We start from the raw sequence: 22,446 nt of genomic DNA on the forward strand, positions 1-22,446 counted from the left end.
AAATTAGGATACCTATTTAATTTTAGATGAGAAGAAGACACTTCAAATGGTAAAGTAGAATTAACTGTACATAAAAACACACACAAAATATAGTTAAAATTAACAGCGTAAGTCCGAGGATTGTATATCTCATCTTCAAACTAGATGCAAGATATAACCTAGGTAATCCAGAACAGCTACCCACTCGGAAGATCTGAAGATTTTTATGAGCACTTAAAAACCGCATAACATGTTAGACCAATATATTAACAAAAATAATTCAAGAATACAAATGTTTAAAAGTTTTGAGGCGAAATATGAACAACACTGGCAACAAAAATATGTAAAGACTAAGAAACAAAAAAGGAAACATTGCTACGTATAGAACGAACATTGACGAACTCTTGTATCGAAAAATGTATGAGAAACAACGAAAGACAAGATCAGTCCCTGCAGAAAATCAAAAACCAGGGATCAGAAGAAATACCAGAAATAGCACCATACAAATCAAAACGATTTCAGAGAGAAAAAATAATGAAGTAGTTATCGAGGCGACCAAACTAGGTGGAAATAAAAATATCCAGGTTTTGTCCAAACTTTTCACCGAATGCATCTACCAAGGAAAAACCCTTCTCAATGGAACAATGCAGTCATTGTTTTATTATACAAGAAAGAAGGTAGGATAACAGTCTTAAAAAACTAACCTATCCGTTTTTTAAGTTTGTTTTGATTGAAGTTAGACTTCTATCAGCCCAGAGAACAAGCTGAATTTAGAGAAGTCTGCAGAATACAACAAACCATTGACATTGATGTTGGTGAACTGGGAGAAATCATTCGATACTAAAAGCTAAAAGCAATGACAGAATGTCGAATAGACTATCGCTACAGTCCTAAAATAATTTACCAAAATGCCACTATCTGAACAAGCTGTAAACAAACCTGGCAAATAAATAAATTCTGTATACAGCGAGGAGTACGGCAAGGAGACCCCGTCTCTAAAAAGCTATTCACGGCATTTTAGAACATACTTATATAATATCAGCATAAATAGAGAGAAACTCAGTCATTTGAAATTCACAGATGACATCCTCCTTATAGTCAATCGTATGGATGATGCAATATTAATGTTGAAAAAATAATACCACGCTACCTTGGAGGTCGGACTAAAGACCAACATGAGCAAGACGCAAATAATGACTAATCTGGTGCTAAATTGTAATACTGCTGTTGATGGAAAGGATATTGACCAGACTGCGTCGTATAAATACTTAGGGCATGAAATTCGGTTGGGCAGAGATAACCAGACATGTGACCTCCCACGTCGCATAGGATTAGCCTGGGCAGCGTTTGGTAAATTAAACTATATATGTATTTAAATCGGATCTACTCATATGTCTCAAAAGGAAACATATAGAACAAAAACAATAGACGCTATCGAAAGAATCACATCGCTAAAATGGAATCATACAGGTTGGTGATAAAAACATACCTGCGTAGCTTTATTATGTTTGATTCATAAGAGACCATTTCACATAATTTGCAGCTACCACCAGTAATTTTTCACGGGAAAAGTTAATATAAAGTTATATGAAGCTAAAAATCATAAAAAGTTTTCAAGTGTTTCTAGCTTCTAGGTCTTCAGACATCTCTTTTTTAATTTAAATGTAAGAGAGAAGAAAGATTTTTTTTTAATTAGGGACGAGATGTTTTTCATTATAGTCCAGGTGGGATCTATCGAAAAGCAGACCATAATGAACATTTTCCTAAGAGTCTATTTTTTTGCTGAAATTACTTCAGGATTTACCTTGTATCAATAATCACGATTCGCGCCAGTCGCAAACCTTGTGCTTAATTATTTATTTAACAAAATTTTTGCTTTTTGCTCCCAAATTCTCGCCTATAACTCAAGAGATATTGCTCCTACAAAAAAATTATGGCAAGTAAAAGTTTCGCTTTTCAATTTTACATATTTGACTAGCTAGAAATTAAAAATTTAATGTTTATTGTTTAAAAAATAGCAATAATTGGGAAAAAAGTCATATTATAAAGTTTATCTGGACGGAATATAAAGGCTGTGAGTGTAAAGGATTGAAAAAATAGAAAAAACTGCATTTTTTGCATTTTTTCCCAATTATTGCTATTTTTTAAACAATAAAAATTAAATTTTCAATTTCTAGTTAGTCAAATATTATGTAGAATTGAAAAAATAAACTTTTAATTCTTGTAATTTTTTATGTAGGAGCCATATCTCTAGATTATAGACGAAAATATGGGCACAAAAAGCAAAAATTTTCGATTTGTATCAGTTTTTGTTCAATAAAAATTTAGCACAAGGTTTGTGACTGGCGGATATCGGGATTATTCATACAAGGTACATCCGGAAGCGATTCCGGCAAAAAAAATAGAGTCTTAAGGAAAAATATCCAATTCAAAACAAATCCCGCCTGGACTATTATGATTTAACATAAACTTGACAATTCAATTTTAGTATGACCACGTATATTAAAGTAACCCAAATATTCTAAATATTGTAATTGTTTATCATGAACACAGATAATTAAAAATCTATAAATTATAAACAAATATTGAACATGTATAAAAAAAAAACTTTATTATATTTAATTTCTAATGCGCCGTCCACGGTTTTTTATGATCTGCAATTGAGACCATAAAAACTACTTTATACACAAGTGGCAAAATAATTATAAAAATCCGGAACGTTTAGAGTGCTATCAAACCTTTAATGCGATAATTCTAAAAAATCCACAATACGTAAAATAACTATTGACAAACAATAAACGGGGATGTGGTATTTCCTTCAGTAAAATACAGCTCGATTTAATCAGATAATAAAATACTATGAAATAAATGTTATAAAATATTTTTTTGTAAATATTGGTACATATTATGCAGAAAAATATAATTTCCTAATAAGTATTTATTACTACAACGTGTATAATAAATTAATTTGTTGTTATGTGTATAATTAATTTCTTCAAACTGTTGAAATAATATTTTGGTTTAATTATTTTCTTCTAGATAAGAGAAGCTTAGACAGCCTTGTCTATGGCGATAGAGAAATCATAACAGAAACTAAAATGGAATATTAACAATATTAAATCTATTGCAGGGAAAGCTAGAGAAATTGAGAGAATAAATGGACGGTATGAACCATACGAGAAATATTAATTTAGTCGGAAAATAAAGACAAAAAATACTTTGGTGAGAAGTGAAGTAAGAATGGTAGGTGGAAAATAGAAAGCAGCAAACAAGTAAGATTGGAAATTTTGGATTCGGCATAAGAAACACAAGAGGAGAAAAACTTATGGAATTTCTGGAACAAGAAAACATGTGAGGAGCTTTTTTACAAAACTGCATAAATCCACTTTTCAAAAATTTTCAGGAGACGTAAAAACGTGCTGCAGCTGTTGTACTAAAATTTTCGAAATTTCAGAGAACATAATCAAATTGAGGTTAGACTTAGAGAAATAAAACGTTAATTAACATTATTTTTATTGATTTGCATTAACAAAATATAGCCATGTGTCTGTTGGAGATATCGCGTTTTGTAAAAAAAGATGGGAGATATTAACTTTTGTCAAATTAACAATATCTTAGAAATACAAGATATTAAACGGCACCCACTAAAACAAAAAAAAATGAGGAGTACAAACAATTTAGATGTGAACATTTTTTGGCTCATCTTCCAAGCAATCACACTCGCCATCATGGTAGTTGTGGGTTTCTGGATTTGGATCACTAGTAACTTTGTGTTGAAGAGCATTAATATACCAATGAAGATCAGGGATCTCTTTCCAATTTTGTCCAAAGTGGGTTTGCAATAAGTGAAGGACATCTTTTTTTTTCTCTTCAGTCACGGAATGAGATAGTGGGATTTGGGGAAGAGCCCGAAGAAAATCATTTTTATTTTTTTTTACAATGCTTCTAAAAGGTTCTGTTCCACTATCGAACCTATAGTTGGCGCAGCATTTTATTTTGGTTGAAGTATGCCGGTCCCTTGTTTTGATTTTCTTAATAATGAGGCGTTTGGTTTGGCTGATTCCTTTTATTTTTTGATAAATCATTTCAATGCTTTTGATATCGTATATCACCCAGTCTTGTCCCAGTTTCTGTACAGAACCAAACTCCTCGTAAATAGAAGCATACTCTTCGCTCGAGATGATGGTATCAGTTTTTTTCAAGCGCTTCTCCACACGGCCAAAAGCTCGATCAGCTGGAAGAAAACTGTGGCCACGAGTCGGAAAGGTGACATGAATTTTCTGTACATTCTCTGGAGCCTCATTTTTAAGCCAATGGCACAAAAGATGAACAATATGCGCATTTTTATTTTGGCCAGCGCAACCATCACAAAACAACGATACTGCAGAAAAAGACGAAAGATCTTGCCTTCTTAAGTGATGGATGAGTGCAGATCCGATTTCATTTGCTCCTCTGCTTCCCTGCGTTTCATTCCACGTATAAAATGTTGGTGCCTTTGAGTCAATAGGCACACAGCAAAATGCATAGAATGCAATTTGTCGGCGATAAAAGGTATCGCCGATTGGAGTTTTAGGGAGTGGATGCACTTGTTGCAAATCAAAAACAAAACTATAAGTATCACTGGGAACTTCCTTCATTAGTTTGTAAAACGCATCCGCTCTCAGCTTGTGAATACGAAGTTCAGTCATTGGACTAATTCTTTCAACTGAACCGCGAGCGTTTTGTTGAATAAGAAATTTAAGACGAGTGCACGTAGCGCATGCGTCTGTAGCTGGAGAGGAAAATCCAATGTTAAAATCGGTTACAAAAATACGGTGAAAACATGAATAACTCACGTGAAAATCGGCAGTGTAAGCATCCTTAAACATTTTATATAACTTATTTACACTTAACTCTGCTGAAAGGTAAACTCTTTTACTTTTTCCTCTTCCATAATGAGATTCGACACAATTTAGTTTACCAAGAAATTGATGGACTGCTTCCTTTTTGGCTCTGAAAAAAGCTTCTCGTCGATAACCACCTCTATTTTCTTTGGGCAGCAGACCTTGATTGACGACCTTTCCAATCCGCAGTAGTCGAGAGGCAGGTACACTCATTGAAAAAGCAAAAAACTTTTTACACACAGGAATCATGCGTTTCTGTTTCTGACTATTGAGAAAAAATTTCACAGAAACCGTTCTTGTGTGAGTTGCAGAGACAGGCGTACCACTTCCCCTTCTTCTTTGGGGCTCGAAAGCAGAGATATATTTCATCAAAACAAGATCTTGTTTCTCTTTACCCTCTGCCATGTAGACTGCTTGTCGATTAAGTTTTATATCATCGTAGGATACCGTAGCACAACGAAGATTTTTCGAATTATGGGCACATGGTCTGGTCTTCTGTTTTAGAAACACTAAATGAGGATCACTATCGTTGTACTTCATAATTTTTGAACGCCCTCTCTCACTTGTTTTGATGGATCGTCTTTTTTTAGATCCCACCGATAAATTAGTAACAGTATCCATCTCAAAATAACACGCAAAACACAGAAAACAACGTTGACATACAACGAATTCACAACATCCCGTCTCATCGAACGGAAAAGTACTGATAATCTCATACAGCGTGGCCACGCGTGGCATGGCCTGGCTACGCTACACACTGTCAGTGCGACCCGTGGGTAGTTTTAGAACTAACGAATATTATATTTTGTTTCACGAATCAACATCTAATTCTAGAGGATGCTTTTAAATCCAAACAAAAATAGTAGAGGGATAGATCTGCAGGCCGGAGGATTTATGCAGTTTTGTAAAATAAAAATTAATTTTAATGGTTGGCTAAAGAAGGAGATGTTAAGTTTTGTATAAAAAAAGAGTGAACATGGGGTAAAGGTTTTTGAGTGGATTAATTAAGTTTTGTGGAAGAAACGTGATTTTGAGGCTCCTTTTAAATGGGAAATATTAACTTTTAACACATGAGACTTATACACAAGATCTAAGGCAGATCAAACTCTCGAAATTCAACAAAAAATGTATTTTAGCCGGAAATGGATTTATGCAGTTTTGTAAAAAAGCTCTTCATGTATGCTATGAATACTTTTTACAAAAAGAAACCTAACAGAAAGTGGACATGGATTGCACTTAACGGAACTACCAAAAATAAAATAAACTATTTTCTCTCAAACGACAAAAGAATATTTGAATACGTCACAACAACAAACAACGTAATAATTGGTAGTAATCATCGCATAGTTAGAGCGAAATTAAACATTAACACGAAACAAAAAAAACAATATCTTCAAAAAAGCAACACGGATATATGTCTTCAAACCAAGAACAAATAAAGACGAATTCCGAAAGGTCTTAGGAAGTAAGTCCGAATCAAATACTTCATATAATCAAGACCAAATCAATGACGTTAACCAAAACATAAATAAAAACATTCTCGAAACCGGATTACAGGTCGCAAAAAAAACAAGAACTAAAGAAGACAAAATAAGCAATGAAACTAAAGAGCTAATGAAGGAAAGAAGACAACTACTAGCGGAAAACAAATGCCATACTTATTCAGGTATACGTACAACTTAATAAAACGATTAAAAAAGAACTAAAACGCGACACAAAACCATGGTATGAGAATTTAATAGAGCAAGTTATTGAAAACAACAGAGGCCTTAAGTGTCTAAGACCAACATTGGGTATACTAACAGAGCTATTTAACAGATGTCTTCATAATAGCAAAATCCTTAAAGACTGGAACGAGAGTCTAGTAATACTCTTACACAAAAAAGGAGCAAATGTGACCTAGACTTATAGACCTATATCGTTGCTCAGTCAAGTAAACAAACTGTTTATGAGAGTTATTAACAATCTGTTGACTTAAAAAATGGATAATTACCAACCGGTTGCACAGGCTAGCTTTCGCTAAGGATATGGTACATCAGACCATTTAAAATCAAATCCCATCCCCATTAAGAGGGGAGTTAGACAAGGCGACGTAATATCTTCAAAGCCTTTCAATCTAGCCCTAGAAGACGTCTTCAAACCTACAAATTGGTCAACATATGGCATCAACGTAAATGGCAACAAGTTAAATGTCCTCAAATTCGCTGACGACATCGTGATTAGAGCGAGCACATTTGAGGAACTACAAATTATGATGGAGGAACTCGCAGACACCACCCAAAACGACACGACGGCCTAAAAATGAACACGACAAAAAAAAATGACAAATACAGACGACACCAAAAATATATAACTATAACTGGTACATGGTGAGATAGAACTAGTCCAAGAATATTATATCTGTCTAGGCCAAATTCTGAAATTTGACGAAAAGAACGGAAAAGTGAAGAAATCATTAATAGAGCAAGACTGGCATGGGTAGGATTTGGAAAACTCCGTTGGATACCCAAGAACCACAAAATACCTCAATAATTGAGGAGCAAAGTGTTCAACCAGCGCATCCTTCCTATCATGATATATGGATGTCATACCAGAAAGCCAAAACAGAAAGGGCAATGTTAGGTATACGACTGTCAGATAGAAAGTGGAACGTCTGGATAAGATCAAAAACAAAAGTCAAGAATATCATGACAAAAATAGCCAAATTCAAATCTAGCTTGGCAGGTCACACTGCTAGTCAAAAAGACCAACGTTGGAATGCCACAATATAACATTGGAGGAGGAACAAGGGATGGAAGGAGTTGGGAGAGGCCTATGTCCAAAAATGAACGATAGAACCTAAGAAGAAGCAGCAAGCAAATATGACACACAATATTGAAAATTGGACAGCTAACCGACGAAACATCATGAAAATATGGTCATGGGGATACATATTTCCTCCACTAGAATATTTATTAGGTAAAACGTGAGGTTTGACAGACGGAGCAACAAAAAATCTCCATTGAATGCTTATATCGTTATAATCCAGCTGGACGTTTAACTCCATAACATTTTTAGATCGCAAAAACAATAATTCAAAAGACGAATAAACATGTGAGAATATTCTTCATACAGTCGTCAAGAAGATACTGTATATAACAGCATACTAAGATGTAAATTATATGAACTTAACGTCTCTAACAAGATATGAAGACTCTAAGATTTGCCGAGCTACAGAATAGAGGAACTATTTTTAATAAATCTACAGACTTGATTTCACACTGGTAGAAAATATGGGCATCACAGCAATAAAAGAATAGGAAACCAAAGTAATGATATTGATTCTGAACAGTAGGGCTAACGGTAGATACATTGGTCAGTTTTAAGGTCGTAAAACAACTCGTATATCTAAGAAATAAAAAAAGAAAATACTAGCGAACAGGTGTTAGTTTAGATTAACACATTAACACCCAGCGTACATGTACGGTTACGACAAATATAATTTTCCACTGACGCCATCTGTGGCTGAAGTCTGGAGCACAGGACGCTTCTGCCTAGTTTCATCTCTCAGAGGGTGTAACAGATTACTGTATTTTTTCACGTAGTTTTAAGATACAACACTTTGAAATAGCCATTGCAGTTGTGATTTAGAGGTTAAATGTGGTAAGTAAACTTTTTTATCAATAATATTCTGTATGCATGAATTTATTTTGTTGCATGCCTGAAATTTGTTTTATATGTGTGTAAGAATATTGAGTGAATACAGTTTTATCACATATTTGTTTTACCTCGGAGCTTTAACAACCTAAACTTCTCTGTACCTGTTTGGGTACATTGGGCAAAAGCGTACAAAATAAAATATATTTTTTTAGGTCTGAAATTCTACAATGAGTCTTCCTGAGATAACCACGTCTGTATGGAAAAGGTATCAGACGCTGGCAGCAGCTGTAAATGATATTGAAAGTGTAGAAATTACCAATAGTGCAGAAATAGATTTGATGATAATTCCACCAAATGTTGACTACCGAACGGATGAGTTTGATGAAGATGATTTAATAACAACTCAAATTCCCAACGATGCTCCTGGAGAACTTAAACGAGTCTGAAGATGAGGATGACTTCTGTGGATGATCCTAACTATGATGATTTTGATAATAGAGATGACCCGAATGAAACAGATGATGACATTCCACTGTCGAATGACATCAAACGAATAAAATCCTCAAAGAGGAAACTAACAGCTAACAAGATTTCAAAAAGGAACTTACTGAAGAAGCCCGGAGATCCCAAATGGGCTCGTAAAACAGTGAATACGAGCAGGAATGGTACCAATGGTAGCTATAAACGAATAGAAAGGGTAAAAGCTGAGCTTGCAGAACTAACTACGTTACTAATTTTTGAAAAGTTATATGATGATGAAGTTGTAAATTATATTGTAGAGCAAACCAATCTGTACGCAATAGCCTCCAAGAATCATAATTTTAAAATTACAAAATATGAGATCAAAATTTTTGTTGGAATTCTTCTTTTTACCGGGTATCATAAATTACCCCGTGAAAGGATGTATTGGAATTTGGATGAAGATCTGAATGTTCCATTTATTTCCAACGCAATGAGCAGAAATAGGTTTACAGAAATTAAAAAGTATATAGGTACATTTGGCAGACAATACTAAACTCAACAAAATTGATAAAATGTCTAAACTACGATCGCTTATGGATTTACTGAATGATAAGTTTCAACAATGGGGAATTTTTCATGAAAATTTATCCATTGATGATGCAATGGGCAAATACTTTGTCCACCATGCCTTTGCAGAAGAACAGATGAACCAGAAAAAGTCTAAACTGCCAGTACGACTACAAGTTGTTTTAGACTTCCTGAGTATTATTACATTTCCAACTGATCACATATTATTTTTCGATAATTATTTTGTGATTGTTGTTATTATAATGAACTTATAGTGACATTGAAACAAAAAAGTAGCAGAGCTACGGGCACAGTTCGTGATAACCGTATCAAAAAATGTCCTCTTACAAAAGGCAGAGATGAAAATAAAGGATCGTGGATATTATAATCATTGCTACGATCAAGAAAGTGCTATATTATTTATAAGATGTAACGACGACAGTGTTGTAACCATGGTTACCAATTTCGATACCCTAGAGAGCCCCTGGCACAAGTGAAGCGTTGATGTGCAAAACAGAAAGAAAAAAGTAGCAGTGTCACAACCTCAGTTATTCAAATCCTACAATTGATCAATGGGGGATGTGGACATACTCGATCAAGGGGTAAATAATTACAGAATCGGTATTCATGAAAAAATGATGGTGGGTACTTTTTACCCATGATAAATGCGAAAGTTGTCAATGCGTGGAAACTATATTGGATTACAAATGAATATGACAAAATAAACTTGCTAATATTTTAAAGAAATATTGTCCTATTGCAGAGCTCTCAACAAAGCCATACAAAAACGACCCACATCTATCAAACCATCTGGTTCGCTGCCAAAGAGTATACTGGATAGTCCTAACGGCCATTTTCCTAAAAGAACCACGAAACCTCGAAGATATCACCAATGCCACATGAGAGTTATATGGATGTGTGAAAAATGCAATGTAATTCTTTGCACTGAGCAGAGGGAGTGTTTGAAAATATTTCACTCATAATTATGTGTTTTTTGTGTATATGTGTGCGGATCCTTGTGCTAATATCACATACATAAGATGGGTTGAAATATTTTTTCTTCGATTGGGAAAACTGTTACCGAATTAATAAGCACCAGAGGTAAAATGCACAATAATAAATCTTTATTTTGAATTATTAAGAAGTTATTCACTACTACATTATGTTACAATTTATATTACTTAAATGCACGAAAAAAATGGAGACATTTATCTTTAACCCGCGATCACTGTCGATGTTAGAAAAAATCTAACAAATTCGAATTTACCCTTATATTTTTGATTTTCGGGTAGTTATGATTTAAAGCTTCTAGATATGCCTGGTGATGCTTTGGATATATCGCATTTTAAAGCGAAACAATGGGTTGGAGTGGGAGGTGCGGACTGCGCGGTGCACGTTGGATAAAATCTAACACGACAGTGATCGCGTACTCGCTGTCGAGTAAGGTTGTTGTTTATTTCGTGTAGTCGGTCGAGATTATTTACGCTCGTCTTTTACACTTATTATCTAAAATGGATGAGAAAACACAAGAACAATTGATAAAATGGTTCGAGGAGTGTGAGAGTGATGTGGAAATGGATAATAACTCGGATTCAGATGCTCCATCTGGGCATAGTGAACACTGTTCCGATACAGAACAATCTGGGTTGAGTGAGAGTGAGGAAATAATTGAAAGTGAGCCGGTTCCATCCACAAGTGCTTCAAATATAACTATTTTGCCAATTGATGTGCCAATCTCTAGAGGAAAAGACAAAACAGAGTGGCTTCATCACAAAAGAACTGATCTCAGAAATAAAACTTCCCGGCAAAATATAATTACGAAGTTGCCAGGCGTAAAAAATGTAGCGAAACGATATAAAACGGCTCTAGATTGTTGGAAATTGTTTTTCCCCGATGAGATAATTTCTTATATTGTTGATTGCACTAATCAAAAATTAGATAAAATGAGGCCATCATACAATAATTCAAAAAACTGCGCGCCAACCGATTTTATAGAAATTAGTGCATTCTTGGGTTTGCTTTATCTGGCCGGAGTCAAAAAAGCTCAGCATTTGAATACCGCAGAGTTATGGAGCACCGATGGAACCGCACCGGACTTTTTTGCGGCTACATTATCAAAATATCGGTATCATATTCTAGTTCAAGCTATAAGATTTGACGACAGCAATTCAAGGAAGGAACGAGCAAAATTTGACAATTTAGCCCCTATACGTCACATTTTTGATGCCTTTGTTCAACAATGCTTGAATAATTACACAATTAGTGAATACGCAACAATTGATGAAATGGAAGCATTTCGGGGTAGATGCAAATTTAGACAGTATATTGCTAATAAACCGGCAAAATACGGGATTAAAATATATGCGCTTTGTGATGCTAGAATGTTCTATACATCTAATATGGAAATTTATGCTGGCAGACAACCCGATGGGCCTTTCCAAAAGCCCAATGATGCGAGTAGTGTAGTAAAACGACTTATTCAACCAATTAATAACTCGGGAAGAAATGTTACTATGGACAACTATTTTACATCGGTTCCTCTAGCCAATGATTTATACGAAAACCACAGATGAACTATAGTAGGTACAATACGAAAAAATAAAGCCCAAATTCCTCCAATGCTACTGGATGTTAAAAATCGGCCAATAAAAAGTTCCATATTTTTGTATGGTGACAAAGAAGGAAATACGAAAAACCATTGTATATTAGCTTCTTACGTACCAAAAAAGAACAAAAACGTACTAATGTTATCAACATTGCATGACGATGATTCCATAGATCCTTCATCCCAAGATCTGAAACCTGAGGTCATTACCTTTTACAACAGTACGAAGGGAGGTGTAGATGTCGTTGATCGGCTAAAATCAGAGTATTCTGTGAGCAGAATAAGTAACCGTTGGCCCCTTACTGTCTTTTGTACTCTGCTCAATATTGCCACTGTAAATAGCTAGATAATTTTTAGAAGCAATACTAATGTAATTTTAAAACGAAGAGCTTTCATTACTGATTTAGCAAAACAACTTGCACTACCCCATGTAACTCGTCGAGCATCTATACCAAGGTTATCTACAAGTCTTCGTCAAAAAATACATAACGTAGCTGGAATCAAATCTCAACCGGCACCGTCAACAGCAAATAATGAAAAACCAAGATGCCTTTACTGCCCAATAAGAAAAAACCGCTTTACCCAACATCGTTGTAATATTTGCACAAGCCCAATTTGTAAAGAACACACGCAGAGAACAAGTTATACATGCACGGAATGCACAGATGACGATAATGATGAAAATTAAATCATTGTAAGTTTTTTGTTTACTTACCTTTTTAGCTTACTTATTCCCTTTTTGTGTTTTTTTTTAGGCAGTGAGACAGAATAACGTTCAGCAATTGTTCGCAGAGTCTAAGCGAAACAGGGAATACTTTGCTTACCAAAACTTACTTTTTCTTATCTTTTAACTTACCCTTTTCGGTTTTGTTGCCATAATTATGTTAAGTTTGAATGTGTTAAATAATTTAGTTTCAGTTTTTGCTTATTAAAATGAGTTATTGGGAAACTAAAATTGTTTTATTGAAAAAACACTAATGTTAGATAAAATCTAACACGACAGTGATGGTGTAATAAAATTAACGACATTGATGCTGGGTTAAAAATGCGAAATGTGTTATTAAACGAAATGTGTTTAAATGTTAAATGTGATATTGAGTGTCTTGTCTTAACGGCGGTGCGAGAATGAATCAATACCGATATCAATGTATAGTTCTTTCAATTAATAGGCAACTATTTACAAAGAGGGTTTGTCTTTGTAATTATCGCGAAGTCTAAAAAATATTCCGACAGCTTACTATGCACTTTTAGCACAACGGCGTTTATTATCAATTGTTCATTGTTTTAAACAAGTCTATATCGACCCGATAGCGTTCGCCTTTGTCAACGAAATTTTGACTCATTGCGAGCGGCAATTAAATTAGAAACAAAGTATGTTGAGATTTCAACAATATGTATGTATTTTTATTAAATATTTCCTTGATGTAGAAACGTCCTTCGGAGAAAAGTTCATTCGTTCTATTTAAACAAGGAGATTCCTACAAGGGATACAGTATTAAAGGCAATAAGAGACAATAATTTTCCTCACTTTGGCCGAGATAAGTTATGGAAATTACTTAAAGAAATCAGTATTTGCTACGAAAATCAAAGAAAAAACCTGTATCGAACTATACAGAAGATATTGTTTGTTGGCGAAGGTAATATTTGAGAACAATAAAAAGATTTAGATTAGAAGGAAGATGCATTTTCTATTTCCTTTCAAAACTATGGGTAGATAGAAATATTACAAGATCTCGACAAGCATTTCTAGAAGGATATTCTACTGTTTTAAATGCTCCCGAAGGAAAGGGTCGAAGATTAATAATCAAGCACATTGGTAGCGAACATGGTTTTGTGGAGAATGATTTATCTGAGTTCGTTTCCAAATCCACTAAAGATAACCGGGAAGAAATGAATTCCGAAGTTTTTGAGGATTACTTTACTCACGTATTGAATTGTCTACCAAATAATGCTGTCTTTGTTTTCGGTAAAGCCAGCTATCACTCAAAATTAGTGGAAAAGTTACCAACGGTCCCACAGAAAAAAGTAGATCTAATTGACTGGTTCCAACGCGAAACAGTACCGTATGATTAGACTATGCTTAAAACGGAATTATTACGAATTGCAAGGCAACTAAGTCGTACTATAAAAAATGTCATTGACGAAATGGCAAAAACAAAAGGAATAACGGCATTACGTTTGGCACCTTATCTTCGTTAATTAAATCCAATAGAGTTAATATGGGCTCAAGTAAAAGGTGAAGTGGCCAGACAAAATGCATCTTTTAAATTGAAGAATGCCAAACAACTTTTTTTAAATTCCATAAAAAACGTAAAGAAAAATAACTAGAACAATGCCATAAACCACGTAAAAAAAGAGGAAGAAAGAATGTGGACTGTTGATAATAACATTGAAGAACTTTGTCAATCAATAACCATTCCAATAGGGCTGGACAACGAATCTGACAAATAAGAAAAGGAAGAGAAGAAAAACTATAATTTATAAGTAAACCTGAAATTTTTGATTTATGCACATTGCTTAAATGTTAGATATCAATACGATGTATCCACTTTAATAGTGTTAGTATTAATAGTGTTATTAGTAAGTAATACATCGTATCCACTAATAAATAATACGTACTCCGTATATATTAAGGAAAAAAATATCCGGCGATTGTGAAGCCTGAGAAATACTATCCCTGGACTAATATCTAATATTGAAAAATATCTAAATAAAACAAAATTCAATGAAAAACGAATTTGCTGACAATGATCTAGGTTGTGGCATGTTTTTAAAGAGAGTTTCAGTACTCTATATTGGATCAGTTTTAAGAGAAGCTTGAAAAACTGCTTGATTGCATTAACATCTTTTGTCATATTGAACAAAACATAAAAAAAGACACCAGAACATGATTGATAACTTTTTCACAGTTCAAAATCTAAATAAACAAACAATAGAAAAAAACGAATATATAGATACAATTCTTGGACTACGATTATTGTACATAGTCAAAACAAACAAAAAGTTATAGATTTATTACAACACATGAATCATAAAAATTGTTTTAAAATGAATTATTTATTTCAAGCAATAAGTACATGTAGAAATGAGGTAATGCAATATATTTGTGCTTGTTTGATCAAATATCTAAAGTGAGTCAATCCAAAATCCCCTAATAATTATGATTCAATTACACTAACCATGCTTTTAGGAAATTTAAAATAAATTAGTTCTTGAAATTAACTGAGTTTCCCATCCTCATTATGAAGCGTATTGGAATATTGCTTTATGTATCTTTTCTTTATCTTTTCTATGTATTCTGTTGCCTGTCTTGCACTTAATGAATAATCTCTTGCAATTCTGATAATGTTATCTTCTTGTAATCACATTCCCATAGTACGTTCCTGGTGGCATTTATTTGTTATTCAAATTAAAAATTACATTTTCTCTGTTCCTATTACTAGTTGTGTGCTGTTAGTATCCACTATATCGTTACATATGTGCTTTATTAATAGACCAATTTAGTTTTTCACTGGACACAACTGTATAGACGGATTTGACAGTTGAAATGTGCACTATAAGATATTACATACTATACAAAAGGCTTTTATCTAGGGATTCGTCAATTTTTAACAATCAAACAATTAAAACGTCCAACTCATTATTTTGCTCATAACTTATCTACTTAAAGATTTGACATTAACAGACAACTTTTTCAGAAAAAAAGATACACTAAATGAAATTATGCTAAATTAAAATCAGATAATAAACAAAAAAGTAATTGCAAAATATTAATAAAAAACAAAACCACTGTTTTTGAATATTGTTAATAACCTTTTTATTATTTATAAAAATTTGTTTAAATGTACCCGATTTGAGGCTCTTATCGTGTTTGAATTATGTGCAAAAGATAAGCCAGATCGGTCAAATAGTTTTTGTGAAATTTAATTTTTGGTAAGATGTAAGAATTTTTTGAAAAATTAGCTAATTTCTAAGACTGGTCCAGATAATTTGACTGAATGGATCTGAATAATCCGGAGCTTATTTTCTTCTATACTGGCGTTGTATTAATTTTACTCTTAAGTAAAATGCAGAGCATGTAGTCACGAAATTAGCGGCATGAAATAGTTATAAGAGACCATTTAAACTATTAACTTTAAGGTAATTTTCAATTTCCTTAACTTAATCTATAAATATGAAACGTGTAATATAAAAATAAGAAAAAATATGTTACGAAAAACTTATTTAGCCATATGTAGTTAAGGTTACATGCTAAAATCATGTAAAAGCATGAGAAAATATCAAAAAAAGTCGGTTTGTCATATTTTGAGCATGTTTTGGTCTGAAAATGGCAAAGCTCATCCCGCTATTATAAATAACGAAAAAATATATCAAAAATCGTTATTAATTGATATGCAGTTGTTTATGTGGTAAAACTATATGGGAAAAATACCAAAAAATTGATTTTGGCGAATTTTAAGGATGTTCCATAGAGAAAATAGCAAATCTAACACCGCCATTCAATAGAACGAAAAAAAAATACTCAAAAATAATCATTTAGAAGTTTGACAAAAATAACCTACACATCCAGATTTTTTTTTGAAAAATTCAAATATTTTTTCTTATTTCAATTTAATGCACGAAAAATAATTATTTGGAAGTTTTCCAAAATTTATCTAAAAACCTAAAAATTTTTTGAAAAATTCAAATATTTTTGCTGAGTTCAATTTCAATAAAAAAAAAAATCTGAATCCGAAAAATCCGAATAATGAATTAAGCAGTTTTTCTGGAACAAGTAATATAGAGGATGAAGTAAAGGAAATTCATTTCTGGGGACAAAGAAGGAAGCAGGATTATTCAAAAGCCTTCTAACGAGTCTAAAGAGATTGACCAAGAAAATAAGAAAAAAAAGAGAGCAAAAGATCTTTTCTACAACAGCAGAAACACAAAGCAGCTTTAAATAGATCAAAAGGCAAAGAATACTTGTCCTACTAAAACACTCGTTCCAAAAAAGGAGCCGAAAGAATGTATTCTTTGTAGACAAGGCTGTAGACTTTCTTTTAGTACTAAATTTTCAGAAGATGACAGGAAGGTATTTTCCTATCAGTGATAGTGATGAATTTCAAAGACTTGATATTAATGCAAAAAATGCATTATTATTTAAACCAACCTCTAAAAACTAGAATTGATGAAAAGAAAAGATGCTGTAAAATATAAAACTGCGCCATATACATATAACATTACAAAAGATGGAATTACTGAAAAAGTGTGCAAAGAAGCGTTATGCGCTCTATACCAAATAGACAGAAAAAAACTTAATATTATAAAGAGTCATATAAATAGTGGTGTTGCAGCACCTCCTCCGCACTCCAACAGGCAGATTTTGTGATAGACCACATAAATAAATTTTCTGTAGAAGAATTGCACTATTCCAGAAATAGAAATCCTCATAAAAAATACCTTTCCCACCTACTAAATGTGAGCAAAATGTATGAGTTCTATCTTGAGGAATGTAATCTAGCAGGACTTCCTGGAAAATTCAGAGTTAAATATTGTTCATATTCCAACATTTTTGCGACAGAGTTGAATTTATCATTTAGATGCCAAAAGAGTGATATGTATAGTATCTGTGATGATGGGAATCTAACGAAGGACATATAGAAAACATAGCAACAACGAAAGTGCTCAAAATTGACAAGGAAAAAGCAAAATATTCAGACAACTTAGTCTACATTACAATAGACATTCAACAAACAATGCCGCTGCCAAAAATAACAACGTCCAAAGCATTTTACCTTAGGCAAATGTGGTTTTACAATTTTGGGGTGCATAGTCATAGTCATACTTTATTGATCCTTTAAGACATTCAAAATAAATGTATAGGATACGTCACTACAGAATTTAGTATAAAAAAAAAACATTAATGTGTATAATACAATATTCACAGTGTAAAAAAAATTGACAAAACATAAAATACATAAAATAACATTTTTACAAGTAAAATATGAAGCTACTGCAGTTTGTCCTCGAGATATTCATTTATAGAATAATATGCTTTTCTTAAGAGTAAATCTTTAACATTTTTTTTTAAATTTAGAGGAAAGTGGTATTTCTTTCACAGTTTTTGGCAAATGATTGTATAAGGTCAGTCCCATATATCTGAAGCAATTTTGAAATTTGAATGTTCTGTGTTTAGGAACTCGTAAAGATTCAGCACTTCTTGTATTGTAGTAGTGATTGTCTGAATTTACTGGAAATGAATGGATTTCCTCTTTGACATAAAGTAAACATTTATAGATATATAGGCAGTAGAAAGTTAAAATTTGATGTTTAATAAAAACTGGTTTACAAGACTGTTGATAATCCAAATTAAAAATTTAACAGATAATTTTTTTTTGGTTAATGAACACTTTGTTACTATCTACTGAGTTCCCCCACAAAATTACATTATAGCACATGTGGCTGTAAGCAAGGCTATAATAAACGTTCATTAATGCCGAGATGGGTAGTGTGTTTTTAATTCTAGATATAGCATAAAAAGCTTTATTCAATTTCATGTTCACTGAATTCACTTGCTCTGACCATTTGAGATTACAATCAATGAATACACCCAAAAACTTTGTAGAGTGAGTGGAAGATAACATATTGTTTCTATCATGGATGGTTAAGATATAGTCATATTTAGATGAGTTGTATGAATGAAAATAAATAATTTGCGTCTTGTCAATGTTTAATATTAGTCTGTTGGTATTACACCAGCATTAAAGCAGTCAACAACAGTCTTCTTTGTCATTTTTAATTCCTCAAGTGTACGTGCAGAGACTATTAATGAGGTATCATCAGCAAACATTGAACATATTATGTACAGATTACAACAAAAAGCCTAGACAAAGCATGTTTTCATACCTGGAGCGAAGATCTTACAAACAGAGGAAGTGCCGAAATATGCAGTTCTCTACTCAGATAATGTATTGAAGATGACAAAAGCATCACCAGAAAGGATTATCTGATCATCTGGTCCCATTCATGTGTGGGCCAGAACAAGAACTTCCACATGATTTGCCTTTATCAGTATCTTATTTTGAAGGGATACTTCCATTGTATTGACCACAAATTTCCTGAGGTTGGATACTTACTTAGACTGTGATAGAGATTTTGGAAGAATGGAGAACGTTTTACAAAAACACAGTACAGTATATATAAGGAATCATAACAAAACAGTTCTGTTTAGAAAAGTGAATATTCTTCAAAATAAAAATAGAAGAACAGCGCCACAGAATATTGAAATTGAAAGAATTTGGGAGAAATATGGAACTATCTCTGAAGAAAAAATCTACAAGAACGGCTTAAGTTTGTAAAACCAGAATATCGATATTTGTATGAACCAATCTTAGAAAACAAATAATATATCATTAAACTGTTATTACCTTATATTAAGCAATAATATCTTGTTAACTGGTTTGGTAAGTTTTTCTTAATACATGATCTTCCATAAAACAGTACTTAAATGTTGTTTTACTTTTTCTATAATTTTGAAGTGGATGAAGGTGTTAAGTACAGTTTTTTTTTTCAAATTTTGTTAAGACAATTTTTTGTTGATATTTTTTTTGTCAACATATTCCATATACAGTATACTCCCTCTATAACGAACACGGTTATTACGAGGTTTCGCTTATAACGAGAGACATTAGATGTCCCGTGAAATTTCTATTGAACTGTAACCCTCTATAGCGAGGCAAATTTGGTTATAACGAAAGAAAATAAGATCCAAAAACGTGTTTTTTACGTTTTTGGTCCGGTCGTGGCTATAAATAAATACCTTTTCAAACAGCCCCTCAATAAACTTAACTGCAGCCCGCAATAAACTTCTTTACAATGAATAAATACAACTGTTTCACATCTTTAAAAAATATGATAGTTAGAATGATACTGGACCATTTAAAGCAGTTAAAAATGATAGAGTTCTTAAAATTGCAGAAGCAATAGTTTATGTTATCCTTGAAAATGCGCTTTATACATTATGTAGTTGGAAAAAAATATACAGTAAGTACAGATTTTTTGTTTTAACATATATCATTGGTAATAAAAGTAAACAACTCTTTTATGTTTTAATATATTTCATTGACAATAAAAGTAAATAACTTTTTTTCAAAAACGCCATTCAAACAATATTTATTAGCATCTTATATTGCTCCAAATGGCTTCACTATAGGAAGTTAATGGTTTAGAAAACTACAGATTCATATGTATGCACAGTATTATTATTGTCTGATATAACGAGATCGGCTTATAACGAGGTAATTAGTCTGTCATTTCAGTTCTCGTTATAGAGGGAGTCTACTGTATTAGTTAATAAGGGCAAAGAGAAGTTTTTATCTAGTGCAAAGAGAAAAGTTTCAATGAAAAACTTTAACCTTAATTTTCTCAAAATATGATTTTTTTACCATACCTAGCACCTTCATCCACCGGTGTCTTCAATTACCTTGCAGTTGCAAACAATATAATTTATAATTTACAATGCATTGCACTGAATATACATATTGCTCTATCCAATTTTCACATTTTACAGATTACAGACTGTTTATGTCCATCTGGATTATGTATACTATTATAATAAACACCAGAAAACTCCAACTCTTTCCAATCATTAATTGAACACTGCTGCAATGTCAGATACTGCTTCTCTTTCCGTGATCATTTGAATTAAATTTTTCAACTATTTCTATCCTTCATTTTTACCTTTACCACACATTTTAATCTTTGTTACAGAATTCTAATACCTATTTTAAATAAAACTCGATCATTCTTTTTCTCTTTCTCTTCAATATCCACATATAATTTTTTTCTCCTACTTACACCTAAATTTTACACTCATTTACTTGACCATATTATCAGTGTTGATTGCTTTGTTAGCGTTTGTTTTAATTGGTGATTCATTTATATCATTTAATCTTCCAATTAATTGAATAAATTTGTAACAAATTTTTGGTCGAAACTGTTTTTTTTTTTGTAGTTAGCCATATTTCTGTCTTGTTGCTTTTTAGTTATTTCAATAGATTCTACTAATGTATTTATAATCTGACTTTAATTTTTATCTAAATTGTTTATTATTTGTACCCTTTATGTCTCATTACTTTTTAAACTTAATGCAATTATTACTATATTGCTACTTTCTTATTATACCAATATATACTTTTTCCCCTCTTTCCATTAGTGGGCTTGATCTTTTTTTTAATATTTTTGTTGTGCATGGTATAGTTTTTAAGAATCCTTATTTGTCTAGTAATAATTACAGATTCTTTATTTTATATAGTTGTACATTAATAATTTAAATAACCACACATAGAAAAAAGATTCAGGTCAAAAAACAGTATAACTTAGCCAATAACATGATTAGTAGGTTTGTTAGGTTTTTTTAAAACGTTTAAATGAATTAGTTCTTGGAATCAATTTAGTGTTTGATCGTAATTATGGACAAATTTATTAGTTAATTTATAAAATTGAACAATTTCATAAATGCAGTAATGATAAGTATACACTTAATTAAGTAGATCTTGCAAAAGTAGACATGATGCAACACAGTTTAACAAAGAAATATTAATTGTTAAAACATTTACTGCACTTCCTATGCACAGTTGTATTTGTCGTGTTAAAAGTTGGTTTATGGTGAATATATGTTTTAAAGTATGATAAAAAATTTCTAAACTATATTTATATCTAAAAATAATAAGTTAGTAATTATTTGGATTACCTGATAAAGAATTTGCCACTCATTTTTGGAATTCAACTCCAAGTATTCTGATTCAATGTTGTTGCCAGATGTCATTGTGATTTTAAGAAATAACTTTAGCCTTCAAAGAATTTACAATTATCGCTATACACATCAACTTTTAGTATAAAATATTTTACTAAATCGATCGCTAAACTTTATAGAAAACTAACAGCCATGATTTGATAAAGAAGAAACATCTAAAAACACCAATTTATAAAAAAAGGAACAAAGAGTTCCTCCGCTCGAAAACGCTATAGCTATATGTAAACGCAGAATACAAAACACGACAAATTTCTCATGTCACTAAAATGTCATTTGTCAAATACAACTGTGTTAGTTAGTTTTTAGAAAATTATGAAACACTGTAAATTTGTGACAAGCTACGACGTGGCTACGACAGAACTGTAATTTAATTTTTTAGGGATCAATAAATTAGTACATTTGAAATAGTTTAATCTATTCTTCAACTAAAAGTACGAATAAAATAGTGCATATTATGTCTATAGTTACCTAAATAAATTAAACCGGGTTTAGAGTGGGCATTCTGATTATTTTTTATT

The 22,446-nt window shown here is 32.3% G+C and overlaps 1 protein-coding gene across 2 annotated transcripts in view; it reads right to left on the reverse strand.

The window, feature by feature from the left end:
* Positions 1–22,197, reverse strand: part of Ptp61F (Protein tyrosine phosphatase 61F) — an 87,825-nt gene extending 65,628 nt beyond the window's left edge. Inside the window, exon 1 of one of the 2 annotated variants that reach the window (XM_072540918.1) lies at positions 21,866–22,196. In XM_072540918.1, the coding sequence (XP_072397019.1) occupies positions 21,866–21,940 (75 nt within the window). In that variant the 5' untranslated portion in view covers positions 21,941–22,196. Of the gene's footprint in view, positions 1–21,865 lie in introns of both variants that reach the window. The other variant, XM_072540917.1, reaches the window with a different exon arrangement.
* Between the last annotated feature and the right edge of the window lie 249 nt (positions 22,198–22,446).

The sequence above is a fragment of the Diabrotica undecimpunctata genome, chromosome 8 (genome assembly GCF_040954645.1).
Source record: "Diabrotica undecimpunctata isolate CICGRU chromosome 8, icDiaUnde3, whole genome shotgun sequence".
Lineage (NCBI taxonomy): Eukaryota > Metazoa > Arthropoda > Insecta > Coleoptera > Chrysomelidae > Diabrotica > Diabrotica undecimpunctata.